The 16,161-nt window shown below is 65.0% G+C and overlaps 2 protein-coding genes and 2 long non-coding RNA genes across 8 annotated transcripts; 2 read left to right on the top strand and 2 right to left on the bottom strand.

Moving 5' to 3' along the window:
- Positions 1-140: 140 nt before the first annotated feature.
- On the bottom strand, positions 141-15,638 carry GATA1 (GATA binding protein 1). Of its 2 annotated transcripts, XM_050927323.1 has the most exons (7): positions 14,463-15,638; positions 11,920-11,957; positions 3,925-4,118; positions 3,124-3,510; positions 2,885-3,030; positions 1,284-1,409; positions 141-1,076 (listed from the first exon to the last, which is right to left on the bottom strand). In XM_050927323.1, exons 3-7 carry the CDS (start codon positions 4,094-4,096, stop codon positions 780-782), a joined length of 1,128 nt encoding a protein of 375 aa, XP_050783280.1. In that variant the 5' UTR covers positions 4,097-4,118; positions 11,920-11,957; positions 14,463-15,638; the 3' UTR covers positions 141-779. The 2 variants fall into 2 exon arrangements, with proteins under 2 accessions (XP_050783280.1, XP_050783279.1); XM_050927322.1 differs by lacking the exons at positions 11,920-11,957; positions 14,463-15,638 and adding an exon at positions 11,606-11,857.
- On the top strand, positions 1,416-2,878 carry LOC127036483 (uncharacterized). Its single transcript, XR_007770125.1, has 3 exons — positions 1,416-1,692; positions 1,778-1,938; positions 2,350-2,878. It is a non-coding gene; the product is annotated as an uncharacterized LOC127036483 (long non-coding RNA).
- Positions 5,095-6,674, top strand: LOC127036450 (basic salivary proline-rich protein 1-like). Of its 3 annotated transcripts, none has more exons than XM_050927391.1 (2): positions 5,095-5,244; positions 6,000-6,665. In XM_050927391.1, the coding sequence occupies exons 1-2, from the start codon at positions 5,095-5,097 to the stop codon at positions 6,573-6,575; spliced, it is 726 nt and encodes a 241-aa protein (XP_050783348.1). In that variant the 3' UTR covers positions 6,576-6,665. The 3 variants fall into 3 exon arrangements, 2 of the variants coding, with proteins under 2 accessions (XP_050783348.1, XP_050783349.1); XR_007770096.1 differs by lacking the exon at positions 6,000-6,665 and adding an exon at positions 5,369-5,446 and having other exon boundaries at positions 5,202-5,311; XM_050927392.1 differs by having other exon boundaries at positions 5,202-5,311; positions 6,000-6,674.
- LOC127036490 (uncharacterized) lies at positions 8,478-9,354 on the bottom strand. 2 transcript variants are annotated; one of them, XR_007770143.1, is made up of 3 exons: positions 8,838-9,096; positions 8,578-8,646; positions 8,478-8,504 (listed from the first exon to the last, which is right to left on the bottom strand). It is a non-coding gene; the product is annotated as an uncharacterized LOC127036490 (long non-coding RNA). The 2 variants fall into 2 exon arrangements; XR_007770142.1 differs by adding an exon at positions 9,219-9,354 and having other exon boundaries at positions 8,484-8,646; positions 8,838-9,027.
- Positions 15,639-16,161: the final 523 nt, after the last annotated feature.

Below are 16,161 nucleotides of genomic sequence, written 5' to 3'. Positions count from 1 at the left end.
CCTCCCAAGCCACAGGCCCCCACCCCCAGGGCTCAGCACAGTTACAATAATCTGGGGCTGTTTCTGGATGGACAACCCTGCACCCCCAAACTGAGCCCCCAACTTCATCCCGGAGGCATTAAAACACGACACCCAAGTCATTACAAGAAATATCGAATATATTTTAAAATGTGGTTTCCACAGAATATATTTTTTTAACCCACAATATATCGGGGTACCAGAAGGGAGAGTAAGAATGGGGGGTCCTATCACAGCCAGTGCTGGATCATGGGGGGATGGGTTCACTGTGGGGTGACAAGGGGTGAAGGCTGAGAGGGTGTAGGAGGAGGAAGAGGGGGGGACGGTGCTGGGGGGAGCCCCCTGTGTGAGGATTTGGGGGTGTTGAAGGGGAAACCCAGGCACAGGGGAGGGTAGAAATGAGGGGTCATTCCTTCAGAAGAGGCTGGGTGGATGGAGGGAGGGACAGATGGATGGACAGACGGGGATGTAGGGGGATGGACGGGTGTGCGTGTGTGTGTGTGATGGGACAGACGGGGGTGTGTGTGTGCCCAGACAGAGCTCAGGGAGGCCCATGGAGGGTGGCCCCATTTCTAGGGGGAGCCCCCCAATCCTTGCGGCTGCTAAGGTGAGGCGAATCCCCCTGTACCCCGACACTCTGCCCCCTCTGTCCCAATCCCCGACTCTGTGGCTGGGGGGGGTAACTCGCCCAACAGCTGTACCCCAAATATTCACCCAGCTGCCCTTTTTCCAGCTCAGCCTCCTTCCGTGAGGGGCCCCCATCACCCCAGCGAGGTGCCTGCCCCTGGGGAGGCATGGGGGGGGTGGTAGGCAGCTGGGGGGGGCCCGAGGAGGTGGGTGGAGGGGGAGAAGGGGAGCAGGTGGCTGGACAGGACCATGGGGCTCAGGGCATAGAGAGAGGCAGGGTCCTCGCCCAGGGGGGAGAGCAGTTCGAGTGGGGTGGGGGGCCCAGCCCCCCCCTCACCCGGAGCCGCCCCTCTGCGTTTCTTGCCCTTGCCGGAGACTTTGCGGTTGCGGGTCTGGATTCCGTCTTTCCGCATCGTCAGGGGGCGATTGACCTGCAAGGGGGAAGGGGAGAGGGATGGAACCCAGGCATCCGGGGTCCCCCCACCCAAACCGCTAGACCCCCCTCTCCCCTCCCTGAGCCAGGGAGAGAACCAAGGAGTCTGTCTCCCAGCCCCCACCACCCCGAAGCCTCCTCCCCCCGCGCCGGGGCTGGGACCCAGGCATCTGGGGTCCCCCCTCCCCCCCGGCGTGCGGCTCACGTTGTGCAGTTTGTAGTAGAGGCCGCAGGCGTTGCAGACGGGCTCCCCGCTGCTGTTCCGGCGCCATAGGGTGGTGGTGGTCGTCTGGCAGTTGCTGCACTGGGTGCCCGCTCGCTTGCTGATGATCTGGGGGGAGAAACGGGGGAGCGGGGGGGCTGGGTGGGTGGGCGCAGAGCACCCAGGGGATGGGGGCAGGGCACGGCAGGGGTGCTATGGAAGTGGATGGGGTGTCGGGGAGGCCGGGGGGCGGTGGACTGGGCATGTCATGGGAATAGAAGGGGGTGTCAGGGAGGCTGGGGGGGTCTCATGGGAGCAGAACATGTCGGGGGAGGCTGGGGCAGGGGGCCTGGGGGTGTCGGGGGAGGCGGGTTTCATGGGAGGGGAAGGGGGTGTCAGGGAGGCTGGGGGGGTCTCATGGGAGCAGAACATGTCGGGGGAGGCTGGGGCAGCGGGCCTGGAGGTGTCGGGGGAGGCGGGTTTCATGGGAGGGGAAGGGGTCTCATGGGAGCAGAACATGTCGGGGGAGGCTGGGGCAGGGGGCCTGGGGGTGTCGGGGGAGGCGGGTTTCATGGGAGGGGAAGGGGGTGTCAGGGAGGCTGGGGGGGTCTCATGGGAGCAGAACATGTCGGGGGAGGCTGGGGCAGGGGGCCTGGGGGTGTCAGGGGAGGCGGGTTTCATGGGAGGGGAAGGGGGTGTCAGGGAGGCTGGGGGGGTCTCATGGGAGCAGAACATGTCGGGGGAGGCTGGGGCAGCGGGCCTGGGGGTGTCGGGGGAGGCGGGTTTCATGGGAGGGGAAGGGGGTGTCAGGGAGGCTGGGGGGGTCTCATGGGAGCAGAACATGTCGGGGGAGGCTGGGGCAGGGGGCCTGGGGGTGTCGGGGGAGGCGGGTTTCATGGGAGGGGAAGGGGGTGTCAGGGAGGCTGGGGGGGTCACATGGGAGCAGAACATGTCGGGGGAGGCTGGGGCAGCGGGCCTGGAGGTGTCGGGGGAGGCGGGTTTCATGGGAGGGGAAGGGGTCTCATGGGAGCAGAACATGTCGGGGGAGGCTGGGGCAGCGGGCCTGGAGGTGTCGGGGGAGGCGGGTTTCATGGGAGGGGAAGGGGGTGTCAGGGAGGCTGGGGGGGTCTCATGGGAGCAGAACATGTCGGGGGAGGCTGGGGCAGCGGGCCTGGGGGTGTCGGGGGAGGAGGGTTTCATGGGAGGGGAAGGGGGTGTCAGGGAGGCTGGGGGGGTCTCATGGGAGCAGAACATGTCGGGGGAGGCTGGGGCAGCGGGCCTGGAGGTGTCGGGGGAGGCGGGTTTCATGGGAGGGGAAGGGGGTGTCAGGGAGGCTGGGGGAGTCACATGGGAGCAGAACATGTCGGGGGAGGCTGGGGCAGCGGGCCTGGAGGTGTCGGGGGAGACGGGTTTCATGGGAGGGGAAGGGGGTGTCAGGGAGGCTGGAGGGGGTCTCATGGGAGCAGAACATGTCGGGGGAGGCTGGGGCAGGGGGCCTGGGTGTGTCGGGCAAGGGGGGTCTCATGGGAGTTGCAGGGGGTCCAGGGAAAAGGTGGGTCCTGGGGGACCCCAGGGAAGTCGGGGGGGGAGAGTTCCCCACTCACCAGGCGTTTCTTGGGCCGGATGAGGGGCCGGTTTTGCCCGTTCATCTTGTGGTAGAGCCCGCAGGCGTTACACAGGTAGTGCCCGGTGCCATCCCGGCGCCACAGGGGGGTGGCCGTGGCCCCGCAGTTCACGCACTCCCGCGCCTCTGAGGGATGGGAGAGGGAAACCGAGTCAGCGACGGCCCTGTCCCCCGAGGGGTGCTGCCCCCCACACCCTCCAGCCCGCAGGACACTCTCACCGCATGGGGACAGCTGCAGCGGCCCCCTGAGTTTGGGGGAGTACCCAGCTGTCAGGGGGCTCCCGCTAGGCTGGTAGAACCCGAACTCTGGGGTCCCGGTGTAGGCGGGGTGGGGGGCACCGGCAGGGGACCCCAACGTCAGCAGCTCGGTGGTGGAGGGGCTCATCGGCTCCGTCTTCAGCATCTCCAGGAACTTGGGGCTGCCTTTGTCCTCGGGGGGCTGCTCCTTGGGCGAGGGGGGGCTGTAGGAAGAGGAGGAGGGGGGAGCCGGATAGAGGGGGACCCCGGCCTGGGGCTTGCCGTAGGAGAGGGGGGTCCAGCCAGCCGCGGCGTAGGGGTGCCCGTCCACCCACTGCAGCCCGTTGAGGAGGGGGTACACGGGGCGCGCTGCAGGAGGTGCAAGAGGAGAGGAGTCAGTGGGGGCTGTTGGGGGCACCTGGAAGTAACCTACACCTGCCACGGGGACACAAAACCCGTCGCCATGGCGAGGCAGGGGCCACACAGCCGTGGCAGGAGAAACCCCAACAATCGCAGCGAATCCAGGGGGCGGGGGCCACGGCGACCCCACACAATGGGATAGTGATGGCACCGTTGCCATGCCAACCTGCAGGAGCCCTGGGGACACCCCCCAGGGATGGAAGTGCAGCCGTGGCCCCGGTAGCCGTAGCAACCCAAAGCCCGTGGTGACGGTGCCCTCTGTGGGCGGCCCCGGGCAATGCCCCTCGGAGGAGCCCTGTGGTGGTGAAACTGGGGGGGGGGGGCCCGGACACGTAGTGGGGCGCACGGGCTCTGGCCACCTACCCGGCGTGTTGCGGTAGGACTCCGGCGTCCGGGAGAAGTAGGTAGCGAGCGCGCCGGGCTCCCCGCCCTCGGCTCCGTGGAAGAAGACCGCGGATTCTTCGGCCGGTGGCAGAAGGGGAGGCTCCAGGAAATGGGGGGTCATCTCCTGCCCCCCTAGGGCAGCAAAATCCATCCCGGGCACGAGAGCTGCTGACCTAGATGGGGAATTTACATGGGGGACAAGACACAGGTGTCAGGATGCCTGGGTTCTCTCCCTGGCTCTAGGAGGGCAGTGGGGTGTAGTGGTTAGAGCAGGAGGGCTGGGAGTCAGGACTCCTGGGTTCTCTCCCGGCTCTGGGAGGGGAGCGGGGGCTGGTGGTTAGAGAATGGGGGGGCTGGTGGTTAGGGCGGGGCAGGAGGGGGAGCCAGGACTCCTGGGTTCTTTCCCTGGCTCTGGGAGGAGAGTGGAGTTTAGTGGTTGGGGCGGGGGGGGGGAGCCAGGACTCCTGGGTTCTCTCCCCAGCTCTGAGAGGGGAGTGAGGTCTGGTGGTTAGAGATGCAGACAAAAGCAAAGCAAAGTCAGGGCTGTTTAAAGAGGAGGCAAGGCTGGTCAGTCCCCCCCACCCCCTGGGGATGGAAATCCACGCAGGGCCCAGTGAACGCCAGCGGCCGGCCCGTCACCGTCCGTCGCCCCCCGGGGATGGAAATCCATGCAGGGCTCAGTGAACGCCAGCAGCCAGCCTGTCACCGTCTGTCCCCTCCGGGGATGGAAATCCACGCGGGGCCCAGTGAACGCCAGCGGCCGGCCGGTCACCGTCCGTCGCCCCCCGGGGATGGAAATCCATGCGGGGCCCAGTGAACGCCAGCGGCCGGCCCGTCACCGTCTGTTCCCCCCGGGCATGGAAATCCACGTGGGGCCCAGCGAATGCCAGCGGCCGGCCCGTCACCGTCCGTCGCCCCCCGGGGATGGAAATCCATGCAGGGCTCAGTGAACGCCAGCAGCCAGCCTGTCACCGTCTGTCCCCTCCGGGGATGGAAATCCACGCGGGGCCCAGTGAACGCCAGCGGCCGGCCGGTCACCGTCCGTCGCCCCCCGGGGATGGAAATCCATGCGGGGCCCAGTGAACGCCAGCGGCCGGCCCGTCACCGTCTGTTCCCCCCGGGCATGGAAATCCACGTGGGGCCCAGCGAATGCCAGCGGCCGGCCCGTCACCGTCCGTCGCCCCCCGGGGATGGAAATCCATGCAGGGCTCAGTGAACGCCAGCAGCCAGCCTGTCACCGTCTGTCCCCTCCGGGGATGGAAATCCACGCGGGGCCCAGCGAATGCCAGTGGCCGGCCGGTCACCGTCCGTCGCCCCCCGGGGATGGAAATCCACGCGGGGCCCAGCGAATGCCAGCGGCCGGCCCGTCACCGTCCGTCGCCCCCCAGGGATGGAAATCCACGCGGGGCCCAGCGAATGCCAGCAGCCGGCCTGTCACCCCCCGGGGATGGAAATCCATGCGGGGCCCAGCGAATGCCAGCGGCCGGCCCGTCACCGTCCGTCGGCCCCCTGGGGATGGAAATCCACGCGGGGCCCAGTGAACGCCAGCGGCCGGCCTGTCACCGTCCATCCCCCCCCAGGGATGGAAATCCACGTGGGGCCCGGCCAATGCCAGCAGCCGGCCTGTCACCCCCCGGGGATGGAAATCCATGCGGGGCCCAGTGAACACCAGTGGCTGGCCTGTCACCATCCGTCGCCCCTCGGGGATGGAAATCCACGCGGAGCCCAGCGAATGCCAGCAGCCGGCCTGTCACCCCCCGGGGATGGAAATCCACGCGGGGCCCAGTGAACGCCAGCGGCCGGCCTGTCACCGTCCATCCCCCCCCAGGGATGGAAATCCACGTGGGGCCCGGCCAATGCCAGCAGCCGGCCTGTCACCCCTCGGGGATGGAAATCCATGCGGGGCCCAGTGAACGCCAGCGGCCGGCCTGTCACCGTCCGTCGCCCCCCGGGGATGGAAATCCACGCGGGGTCCAGTGAACGCCAGCGGCCGGCCTGTCACCGTCCGTCGCCCCTCGGGGATGGAAATCCACGTGGGGCCCGGCCAATTCCAGCAGCCGGCCTGTCACCCCCCGGGGATGGAAATCCATGCGGGGCCCAGTGAACGCCAGCGGCCGGCCTGTCACTGTCCGTCGCCCCCCGGGGATGGAAATCCACGCGGGGCCCAGCGAACGCCAGCGGCCGGCCGGTCACCGTCCGTCGCCCCCCAGGGATGGAAATCCATGCGGGGCCCAGTGAACGCCAGCGGCCGGCCCGTCACCGTTCGTCGCCCCCCGGGGATGGAAATCCACGCGGGGCCCAGTGAACGCCAGCGGCCGGCTTGTCACCGTCCGTCGCCCCCGGGGGATGGAAATCCACGCAGGGCCCAGCGAACGCCAGCGGCCGGCCTGTCACCGTCCGTCGCCCCCCGGGGATGGAAATCCATGCGGGGCCCAGTGAACGCCAGCGGCCGGCCTGTCACCCCCCGGGGATGGAAATCCACGCGGGGCCCAGTGAACGCCAGCGGCCGGCCGGTCACCGTCCGTCGCCCCCCGGGGATGGAAATCCACGCGGGGCCCAGTGAACGCCAGCGGCCGGCCTGTCACCGTCCGTCACCCCCTGGGGATGGAAATCCATGCGGGGCCCAGTGAACGCCAGCGGCCGGCCTGTCACCGTCCGTCACCCCCCGGGGATGGAAATCCATGCGGGGCCCAGTGAACGCCAGCGGCCGGCCTGTCACCGTCCGTCTGCCCCCCGACGGCGCCACATGTGAACAGGGCTGCTAATTAGCATGCAAACGCAGCAATTCCACATGCAAATTGGGCCGGGCCGGGCCGGGGGGAGGCCGCTGGCTGCCATGCTTTGCGAGTCGAACGGTTTATGAAGCGGTAACGGTTGGCATTTCGAGGGCAGGGCCATGCACGCACCAGCCAGGTCACCAAACTCACCACTCCGGGGCGGGGGAATGAAACCTGCCTGCCAACCCGCCCAGCCCAGGCTCGGGGAGGGCACAGAGACGTGGGGGGAGCCCCAGCGGGGACCGAGGGCGCGAGGACAAGGACCAGGCCAGAGTGGAGCAAGAGGCCCTGGGGCCACAAGGGCCAACGTGGGGCTCATAGGACTGAAAACAACGGGTCTGTCCCTCCCCCAATGTCTGAATCCACCCTTCCCTCCCTGCACGCCCCCCCACCTGTCCATCCCTCCACACCCCTCCATCCATCCATCCATCCCCCCTCCACGCTCATCCCCCCACACCGCTCCCTCCATCCCTCCACACTCATCCATCCATCCCTCCACACCCCTCCCCCCTTCCTACACACCCCTCCATCCATCTCTTCATCCCTCCACACCCCTCCCTCCATCCAACGGCTCCATCCAGCCCACATCCACACCCCTCCCTCCCTCCACGCTCATCCCCCCACGCCCCTCCCTCCATCCCTCCACACCCCTCCCTCCCTTCATCCTTCCACACCAGTCCATGCTTCCATCCCTCCATCCCCCCTCCACGCTCATCCCTTCCTCCCCCCACACCCCTCCCTCCATCCCTCCACAGTCATCCATCCATCCCTCCACACCCCTCCCCCTTCCTACACACCCCTCCATCCATCTCTTCATCCCTCCACACCCCTCCATCCATCCATCCCCCCTCCACGCTCATCCCCCCACGCCCCTCCCTCCATCCCTCCACACTCATCCATCCATCCCTCCACACCCCTCCCTCCCTTCATCCTTCCACACCAGTCCATGCTTCCATCCCTCCATCCCCCCTCCACGCTCATCCCTTCCTCCCCCCACACCCCTCCCTCCATCCCTCCACAGTCATCCATCCATCCCTCCACACCCCTCCCCCTTCCTACACACCCCTCCATCCATCTCTTCATCCCTCCACACCCCTCCATCCATCCATCCCCCCTCCACGCTCATCCCCCCACGCCCCTCCCTCCACGCTCATCCATCCATCCCTCCACACCCCTCCCTCCCTTCATCCTTCCACACCAGTCCATGCTTCCATCCCTCCATCCCCCCTCCATGCTCATCCCTTCCTCCCCCCACACCCCTCCACCCATCCCTTCATCCCTCCACACTCCTCCCCCCTTCCTTCCTACACGCCCCTCCATCCCTCCATCCCCCCTCCATGCTCATCCCTTCCTCCCCCCACACCCCTCCACCCATCCCTTCATCCCTCCACACTCCTCCCCCCTTCCTTCCTACACGCCCCTCCATCCCTCCATCCCCCCTCCATGCTCATCCCTTCCTCCCCCCACACCCCTCCACCCATCCCTTCATCCCTCCACACTCCTCCCCCCTTCCTTCCTACACGCCCCTCCATCTAACTGCACCATCCATCCCGCATCCACACCCCTCCACACATCCCCCCCTCCCTTCATCCCACCTCCATCCACCCAACCGCACCATCCATCCTGCATCCACACCCCTCCATCCATCCCCCCTCTACGCCCCCCATCCAACCACACCATCCATCCCACATCCACACCCCTCCACACATCCCCCCCTCCCTTCATCCCACCTCCATCCACCCAACCGCACCATCCCCCCTCCATCCATCCCCCCTTAACGCCCTCCCTCCATCCAACTGCACCATCCATCCCACATCCACACCCCTCCACACATCCCCCCCTCCCTTCATCCCACCTCCATCCACCCAACCGCACCATCCATCCTGCATCCACACCCCTCCACACACCCCTCCATCCATCCCCCCTCTACGCCCCCCATCCAACCGCACCATCCATCCCACATCCACATCCCTTCTCACATCCCCCCTCCCTCCATCCCCCCTCCATCCATCCAACCACACCATCCATCCTGCATCCACACCCCTCCATCCATCCCCCCTCTACGCCCCCCATCCAACCACACCATCCATCCCGCATCCACACCTCTCCATCCACCCCCCCTCCATCCTTCCATCCAACCACACCATCCATCCTGCATCCACACCCCCCCTTCATCCCACCTCCATCCACCCAACTGCACCATCCATCCTGCATCCACACCCCCCCTTCATCCCACCTCCATCCACCCAACCGCACCATCCATCCTGCATCCACACCCCTCCACACACCCCTCCATCCATCCCCCCTCTACGCCCCCCATCCAACCGCACCATCCATCCCACATCCACATCCCTTCTCACATCCCCCCTCCCTCCATCCCCCCTCCATCCATCCAACCACACCATCCATCCTGCATCCACACCCCTCCATCCATCCCCCCTCTACGCCCCCCATCCAACCACACCATCCATCCCGCATCCACACCTCTCCATCCACCCCCCCTCCATCCTTCCATCCAACCACACCATCCATCCTGCATCCACACCCCCCCTTCATCCCACCTCCATCCACCCAACTGCACCATCCATCCTGCATCCACACCCCTCCACACACCCCTCCATCCATCCCCCCTCCCTCCCTTCATCCCCCCTCCATGCCCCCCCTCCATCCATCCAACTGCACCATCCATACCCCTCCACACATCCCTCCCTCTATCCCCCCTTCACACCCCCGCATCCATCCTTCCATCCAACCGCACCATCCATCCCCCCCTGTCTCCCCATCCCCACCTCTGTCTCCAGCCAGCCAGCCGGCCGGGCCCCAGGGACCCCACCCCTATATATGGCCTAGGGATGGTTACCCCGGAAGGTGCTGTCCCTGCCGGCCGGCCAATCTCTGCATCTCTCTCTCTCTCCCCATCAGGCGCTCCCAGCCGCTCATCCTCAGAAGTGGCGCTTGCAACCCGGCCGGGGAGGCCCCTTTCCTCCCGGTCCTATCCGCCCCCCAATCTCGCATGCAGCCCCCCCAGTGTCTGCCAGAGACTTCAGCCGAGGCCTGGCCCCTCTGTGAGCCCACCTCCCCTCACACCGAACCCAGGAGTCCTGGCTCCCCGACCCAGGGATTGAACCCAGGAGTCCTGGCTCCCCACCACCACTCCTCTCCCCGACCCAGGGATTGAACCCAGGAGTTCTGGCTCCTCCCCTACTTCCCTCCCTGACCCAGGGATTGAACCCAGGAGTCCTTGCTGCCGGGTGTATGTGGGGGGGGAAGGTGGCGCAGTGCAGAGGAAGTCGGCACCATCTCAAAGCTGATTTCAAAAGCTGCCCTTGCCTCATCCCTGCCAGCACAGCAGAGATGGGGCAGATAACGCGGGGCGGGTGAGCGAACTAACCACCCCACAATGGAGGGGGGCTGGGCGCCAGGACTCCTGGGTTCTCTCCCCAGCTCTGGGGGGGGAGTGGGGTTAAAGTAGGGGGCTGGGAGCCAGGATGCCTGGGTTCTCTCCTGGGCTCTGCGTAAAGGTCGGTTAGGGGGTGTATTTCCCTACCCTCATTCTGTGCCCTCTTCTTCTCATGTTGTGAATTTTGTTGCTTTTTTCATCTCCTGTCCATTTGTAAGTCACAATTCAACCCAGCCCTGCTCCCACCACCCGACGCACAAATGCACCCCCCTCGCCGATCCTTAACCATCCCCACGGGGCCACCCCACCACGATCGACACACACACGAGCCACTGCAGCAGAAAAATCACAACTCCCTCCAGGACACACAAGCCCCCCCAACACACACAAGTACTCTCCAAAATACCACACCCTGGAAAAACACACAGACACCCCACAAAACCAACACTCAGCATCCCCAGAACAACAGACTCACACCTGCAACACCACTCAGAGAACTACATCCCGAAAATGCCACAACACACTGCTAACCCACGGACACAACACACACAAGCTAACAAGCCAACAGACCCCTGCCACACATACACACCAAAGATACACATCCACGAAACCACCACAACAGCCCACACAGACATGCAAAATCAACACAAACAACACAACAAGCCACAGCCAGCGAAACTATCGCCTGCCACATGAAGCACACTGCACAGGCCGTCCCAAATAGCACACCCTCCTCTCGCCCCACCACCACAGCCCAAATCACCCGCAGCGTAAACAACACACACAAAGCTACAACTCAAACACACAGACGCACCTTCAACACTACAAAAACACAGCCCAGACCCACACAAAGAGACACTCTCACCTCCACCACAAAGACACGCAACCCAAACACAGACACACACCACAACCCAAAGATAGACAAAGACACAACCCAAATATACACACCCTGAACACTACAAAAACACAGCCCAGAATCACACAAAGAGAGACAACCCAGACAGAGACACCCCTTAACACCACTGCAAAGACATACTACCCAAACACACAGCCCACCACATCCTGGAGACAGACACACAACCCAAGGGGACACCCCCTCACCACCACTACAAAGACAAACAGCCCATCCAAACACTACAAATACACAGACACACACACACAATCCAAGGGGAAACACCCTCAACACCACCGCAAAGACATACAACCCAAACACATACCTCCCAAAGACAGACACACGACCCAAGGACACACCTCAACACCAGCACAAAGACAAACAAGCCAAATGCAGACGCACAGCACCACGACCCAAAGACACAACCCGAACGTGCAACCAAAGACACACACCCTGAATGCGACAAAAACTCCACCCAGAGATACACACATAACCCCTCGACACCGCCGCAAAGAGACACACCACAACCCCAAAACCGCCCCCCATCACAGACAGACACACTCCAAATACCCCTTGAGCACCCCCCATCACCTTGAACCATTTTCCCATCCAGCTCCAGCATGGCTCGGTCGCCCCTGCCCCCGATCTCTGCGTTGTGTGGGTGTGCACCAGGCCAGAGGGGGGCAGGAAATCGACATGGGGCCCAACGATTCTACAGCCCTTATCGGGATCAGGGCCTCAGATAAGAAATAGCCGGGAGATAATTTTTATCTCGCTCGCCTTGGCGGGCCGCTCACACGGCAGTGACAGATTTGCCCTGATGCAGCTCAGTGGGTAGAACAATGTGTATTGTAAGCCCCCCCACCCCACAGTAGGGGCAATCCCTTCACCCTCCCCATATTTACCTCGTGAAGGCTTCAAAAGAACCCAGGCGTCCGGGAGGCTGAGAGGAGAGAACAGAAGGTAAATGGCTGAACCTCTGGGTACTGAAGCTCCCTTGTATTGCCCCTGGCTCAGCACTCAGAGGAGTGGGGGCTAGGGGGGCTGGAAAAGTGTCTTGAGATGGGGGTGGTCTCCCCCCCCGGTGCCCCCACCCAGACTGGACGTCTCCAGACAAGGGCTCCCCCCTGGATCCCCGTACAACCAGCCCGGGGGGGAACTCAGATGGGGGGTGGAGACCCCGATATTAACCTGGAACAGACCCGCTGGGACCTGCCAGTCTGCTCCCCTCTTTTCCTAGAGCCATCCGGCTGTCTGCCCCGCCCCCCCACCCCTCCAACATCCCCACCACACCCCATCCAACCCCCAAGCCCCGTCCTCCTACCGCCCCCCAAACCCCAATCCCATTGGCACCCTCTGCCAGCCCCTCCCTGTTCCCTGTGCCCCCTGGCACCTCCGCCAGCCCCCCTGTTCCCAAAGCCCACTGGGACCCTCCGCCAGCCCCCTTCTGTTCCCAATGCCCCCTGGGACCCTCCGCCAGCCCCTCTCTGTTCCCAATGCCCCCTGGCACCCTCCGCCAGTCCCCCTGTTCCCAAAGCCCACTGGGACCCTCCGCCAGCCCCCCTCTGTTCCCAAAGCCCACTGGGACCCTCCGCCAGCCCCTCTCTGTTCCCAATGCCCCCTGGCACCCTCCGCCAGCCCCTCTCTGTTCCCAATGCCCCCTGGCACCCTCCGCCAGCCCCCCTCTGTTCCCAAAGCCCACTGGGATCCTCCGCCAGCCCCCCTCTGTTCCCAATGCCCCCTGGCACCCTCCGCCAGCCCCTCTGTTCCCAAAGCCCCCTGGCACCCTCCGCCAGCCCCTCTGTTCCCAAAGCCCCCTGGCACCCTCCGCCAGCCCCCCTCTGTTCTCAAAGCCCCCTGGCACCCTCCGCCAGCCCCTCTGTTCCCAAAGCCCACTGGGACCCTCCGCCAGCCCCCCTCTGTTCCCAAAGCCCACTGGGACCCTCCGCCAGCCCCTCTCTGTTCCCAATGCCCCCTGGCACCCTCCGCCAGCCCCTCTGTTCCCAAAGCCCCCTGGCACCCTCCGCCAGCCCCCCTCTGTTCTCAAAGCCCCCTGGCACCCTCCGCCAGCCCCTCTGTTCCCAAAGCCCACTGGGACCCTCCGCCAGCCCCCCTCTGTTCCCAAAGCCCACTGGGACCCTCCGCCAGCCCCTCTCTGTTCCCAATGCCCCCTGGCACCCTCCGCCAGCCCCTTTCTGTTCCCAAAGCCCACCGGGACCCTCCGCCAGCCCCTCTCTGTTCCCAATGCCCCCTGGCACCCTCCACCAGCCCCTTTCTGTTCCCAAAGCCCCCTGGCACCCTCCGCCAGCCCCCCTCTGTTCCCAAAGCCCCCTGGCATCCTGCACCAGCCCCCCTTCGTTCCCAATGTCCCCTGGCATCCTGCACCAGCCCCCCTCTGTTCCCAAAGCCCACTGGGACCCTCTGCCAGCCCCTCTCTGTTCCCAAAGCCCACTAGGATCCTCTGCCAGCCCCTCTCTGTTCCCAAAGCCCACTGGGATCCTCCGCCAGCCCCTCTCTGTTCCCAATGCCCCCTGGCACCCTCCACCAGCCCCCCTCTGTTCCCAAAGCCCCCTGACACCCCGCACCAGCCCCCCTCTGTTCCCAAAGCCCACTGGCACCCCGCACCAGCCCCGCTTCGTTCCCAATGTCCCCTGGCACCCTGCACCAGCCCCCTCTGTTCCCAAAGCCCACTGGGACCCTCCGCCAGCCCCCTTCTATTCCCAATACCCCCTGGCACCCCGCACCAGCCCCCCTTCATTCCCAATGCCCATTGGCACCCCTCATCAGCCCCCCTCTGGTCCCAATGCCCCCTGGCATCCTCCGCCAGCCCCCCCTTCGTTCTGAATGCCCCCTGGCACCCTCCACCAGCCCCCCTCTGTTCCCAATGCCCCCTGGCACCCTCCACCAGCCCCCCTCTGTTCCCAAAGCCCCCTGGCACCCTGCACCCAGCCCCGCTTCATTCCCAATGTCCCCTGGCACCCTGCACCAGCCCCCTCTGTTCCCAAAGCCCACTGGGACTCTCCGCCAGCCCCCTTCTATTCCTAATGCCCCCTGGCACCCTGCACCAGCCCCCCTTCATTCCCAATGCCCATTGGCACCCCTCACCAGCCCCCCTCTGTTCCCAATGCCCCCTGGCACCCTCCGCCAGCTCCCCTTCATTCCCAATGCCCCCTGGCACCCTCTGCCAGCCCCTCTCTGTTCCCAATGCCCCCTGGCACTCTCCACCAGCCCCTCTCTGTTCCCAATGACCACTGGCAACCCACACCAGCCCCCCTCCGTTCCCAATGCCCCCAAACGGAGGGCTGACAGTAGCCCATGTCAGCCCTCCATTTGCAGTGCCCCCACACCCTTCCATCCCGTCCCGATTCACTCTGCCCATCGGCTTCTCTTCACAACTCCCCCAAACTGGATGCTGCCCGTCCCCCACCGGCCTCCGCTTGACACTCACCTAGAGCTGGGCAAGAAATTTGGGAGGGGTCCCCACATGCGGTGTCAGGCGGACCCTTGGCAAATTTCGAGGGGGGTTGAAGCGCAGAGAGCTCCCCCAGATCTAGCCGACTGTGGGTCTGCCCCAACTTGCTGGGTGGCTCCAAGAGACAGAGGAAAGAAGGAGGGGGGGGGGACAGAGACGCTAAAAATGACACAGCAGCCCAGGCGGGTGAGGTCCCGCCTTCTGAGACGGGACGGGCTCTCGTGGGGCACAGAGAGGGGAGGGGGAGAGCAGCTGGGGGTCTCCTGCCCAATTACCCCCCAATGTACAGTGGAGAGAGAGAGAAAACTAGCCCCCCAAACTCTCTCTGGTGTAGGAGGAGATGGGTCTAGTGGATGGGGGGCGGGGGGCTGGGAGCCAGAACTCCTGGGTTCTCTGGGAGGGGAGTGGGGGGGGTCTATCCGTTAGAGGAGAGGGGCTGGAAGCCAGGACTCCTGGGTTCTCTGGGAGGAGACTGGGCTCTAGTCGGGGGTGGGGGGTGTTGGGACGCAGGACGCCTGGGTTCTCTCCCTGGCTCAGTAGAGAAGACAGGTAAACATTAGAGGGAGGGTTGAGAGTTTTGGGGTCTTGGTGCTGTACCCCCACACTTGTCCAGGGGGAGGGGAGGAATCTATGGATACATGGGGGGCAGTAACTGGTCTATCATCATTCAGCATCCCTAGAGATTTCACACACAGGGGCAGATCGCAGCCAGCACCCCCTAGAGGGGACAGGCCCCAGCCCCATTCCCTGCCACTCCGAGCCAGCCAGTCCCCACCCTGGGGCCGGATGAGACCTGGCGCCCCCCAGAGGGGACAGGTCCTGTGCCCCATTCCCTGCCCCACTAACCGCCCAGCCAGTTTGGGGCCTGGGGAGGTTATGGCAGCAGGCCTGGAAGTCCCCGATAAGCTCTTATCTGATGCCAGGCTCAGGAGCTGGCGGTTGGCGGATTCTTGGTGACGGGGCCTGGAACAGCCCACGCCAGGGTGCTGGGACGGGCAGCGCAGGGGGGACAGGTGGAGAATAAAAGACCTGGCTAGGGGAGACACCCCCCAGGCCCCCCGCTGTGTCTGGAGTGGGAGGGCCACAGTCTTCCTGGCCTGTTCACTCCCCTTTCTCTGCTAGTGTCCCAGAGCCAGGGAGAGAACCCAGGAGTCCTGGCTCCCAGCCCCCCCCCAGCTCTAACCACTAGCCCCCGCTCCTCTCCCAGAGCCAGGGAGAGAACCCAGGAGTCCTGGCTCCCAGCCCCCCAGCTCTAACCCCTAGCCCCCACTCCTCTCCCAGAGCCAGGGAGAGAACCCAGGAGTTCAGGCTCCCAGTCCCCCTCCCCCGCTCTAACCAGTAGCCCCCACTCCCACCCCTGAGCCAGGAGAGAACCCAGGAGTCCTGGCTCCCAGCGCCCCCCCAGCTCAAACCACTAGACTCCACTGTGGCTGTAGCTCGGGGCGTCCCCGCGACACTGGCTGATAGAAACTGACGCAGATTCTCTGTCAGGATGAACCCCCTGGCTCTGCACACAGGGGAGCGGGGGCGGTGAGTAACCCAGACTTCAGGGGAAGCCAGCGACCGATTCTCTGAAAAACACCCGCTTATCTCCCAGCGCCAGATAAAGGGGAAGGAGCTGAGCAAGACAGAGAGAGAGATGAGCCCAAACCCAGCCCTGTGGTGCCCCTCACTC

The sequence above is a fragment of the Gopherus flavomarginatus genome, chromosome 18 (genome assembly GCF_025201925.1).
Source record: "Gopherus flavomarginatus isolate rGopFla2 chromosome 18, rGopFla2.mat.asm, whole genome shotgun sequence".
Lineage (NCBI taxonomy): Eukaryota > Metazoa > Chordata > Testudines > Testudinidae > Gopherus > Gopherus flavomarginatus.
This window is presented reverse-complemented; position numbering and strand designations above follow the sequence as displayed.

What these genes read in the sequence shown, in the direction of transcription:
- LOC127036450 (XM_050927391.1), top strand. Translation starts at nt 5,095, where the DNA reads ATGCCAGCGGCCGGCCCGTCACCGTCCGTCGCCCCCCGGGGATGGAAA. An exon ending in CGAATGCCAGTGGCCGGCCG is followed by an intron (nt 5,245 to 5,999) that starts GTCACCGTCCGT and finishes GGCCAATTCCAG; the next exon opens with CAGCCGGCCTGTCACCCCCC.
- GATA1 (XM_050927322.1), bottom strand. Translation starts at nt 11,712, where the DNA reads ATGTCGATTTCCTGCCCCCCTCTGGCCTGGTGCACACCCACACAACGC. An exon ending in GGATGGGAAAATGGTTCAAG is followed by an intron (nt 4,119 to 11,605) that starts GTGATGGGGGGT and finishes TTCCCCATCTAG; the next exon opens with GTCAGCAGCTCTCGTGCCCG. An exon ending in GTCCTACCGCAACACGCCGG is followed by an intron (nt 3,511 to 3,924) that starts GTAGGTGGCCAG and finishes CACCTCCTGCAG; the next exon opens with CGCGCCCCGTGTACCCCCTC.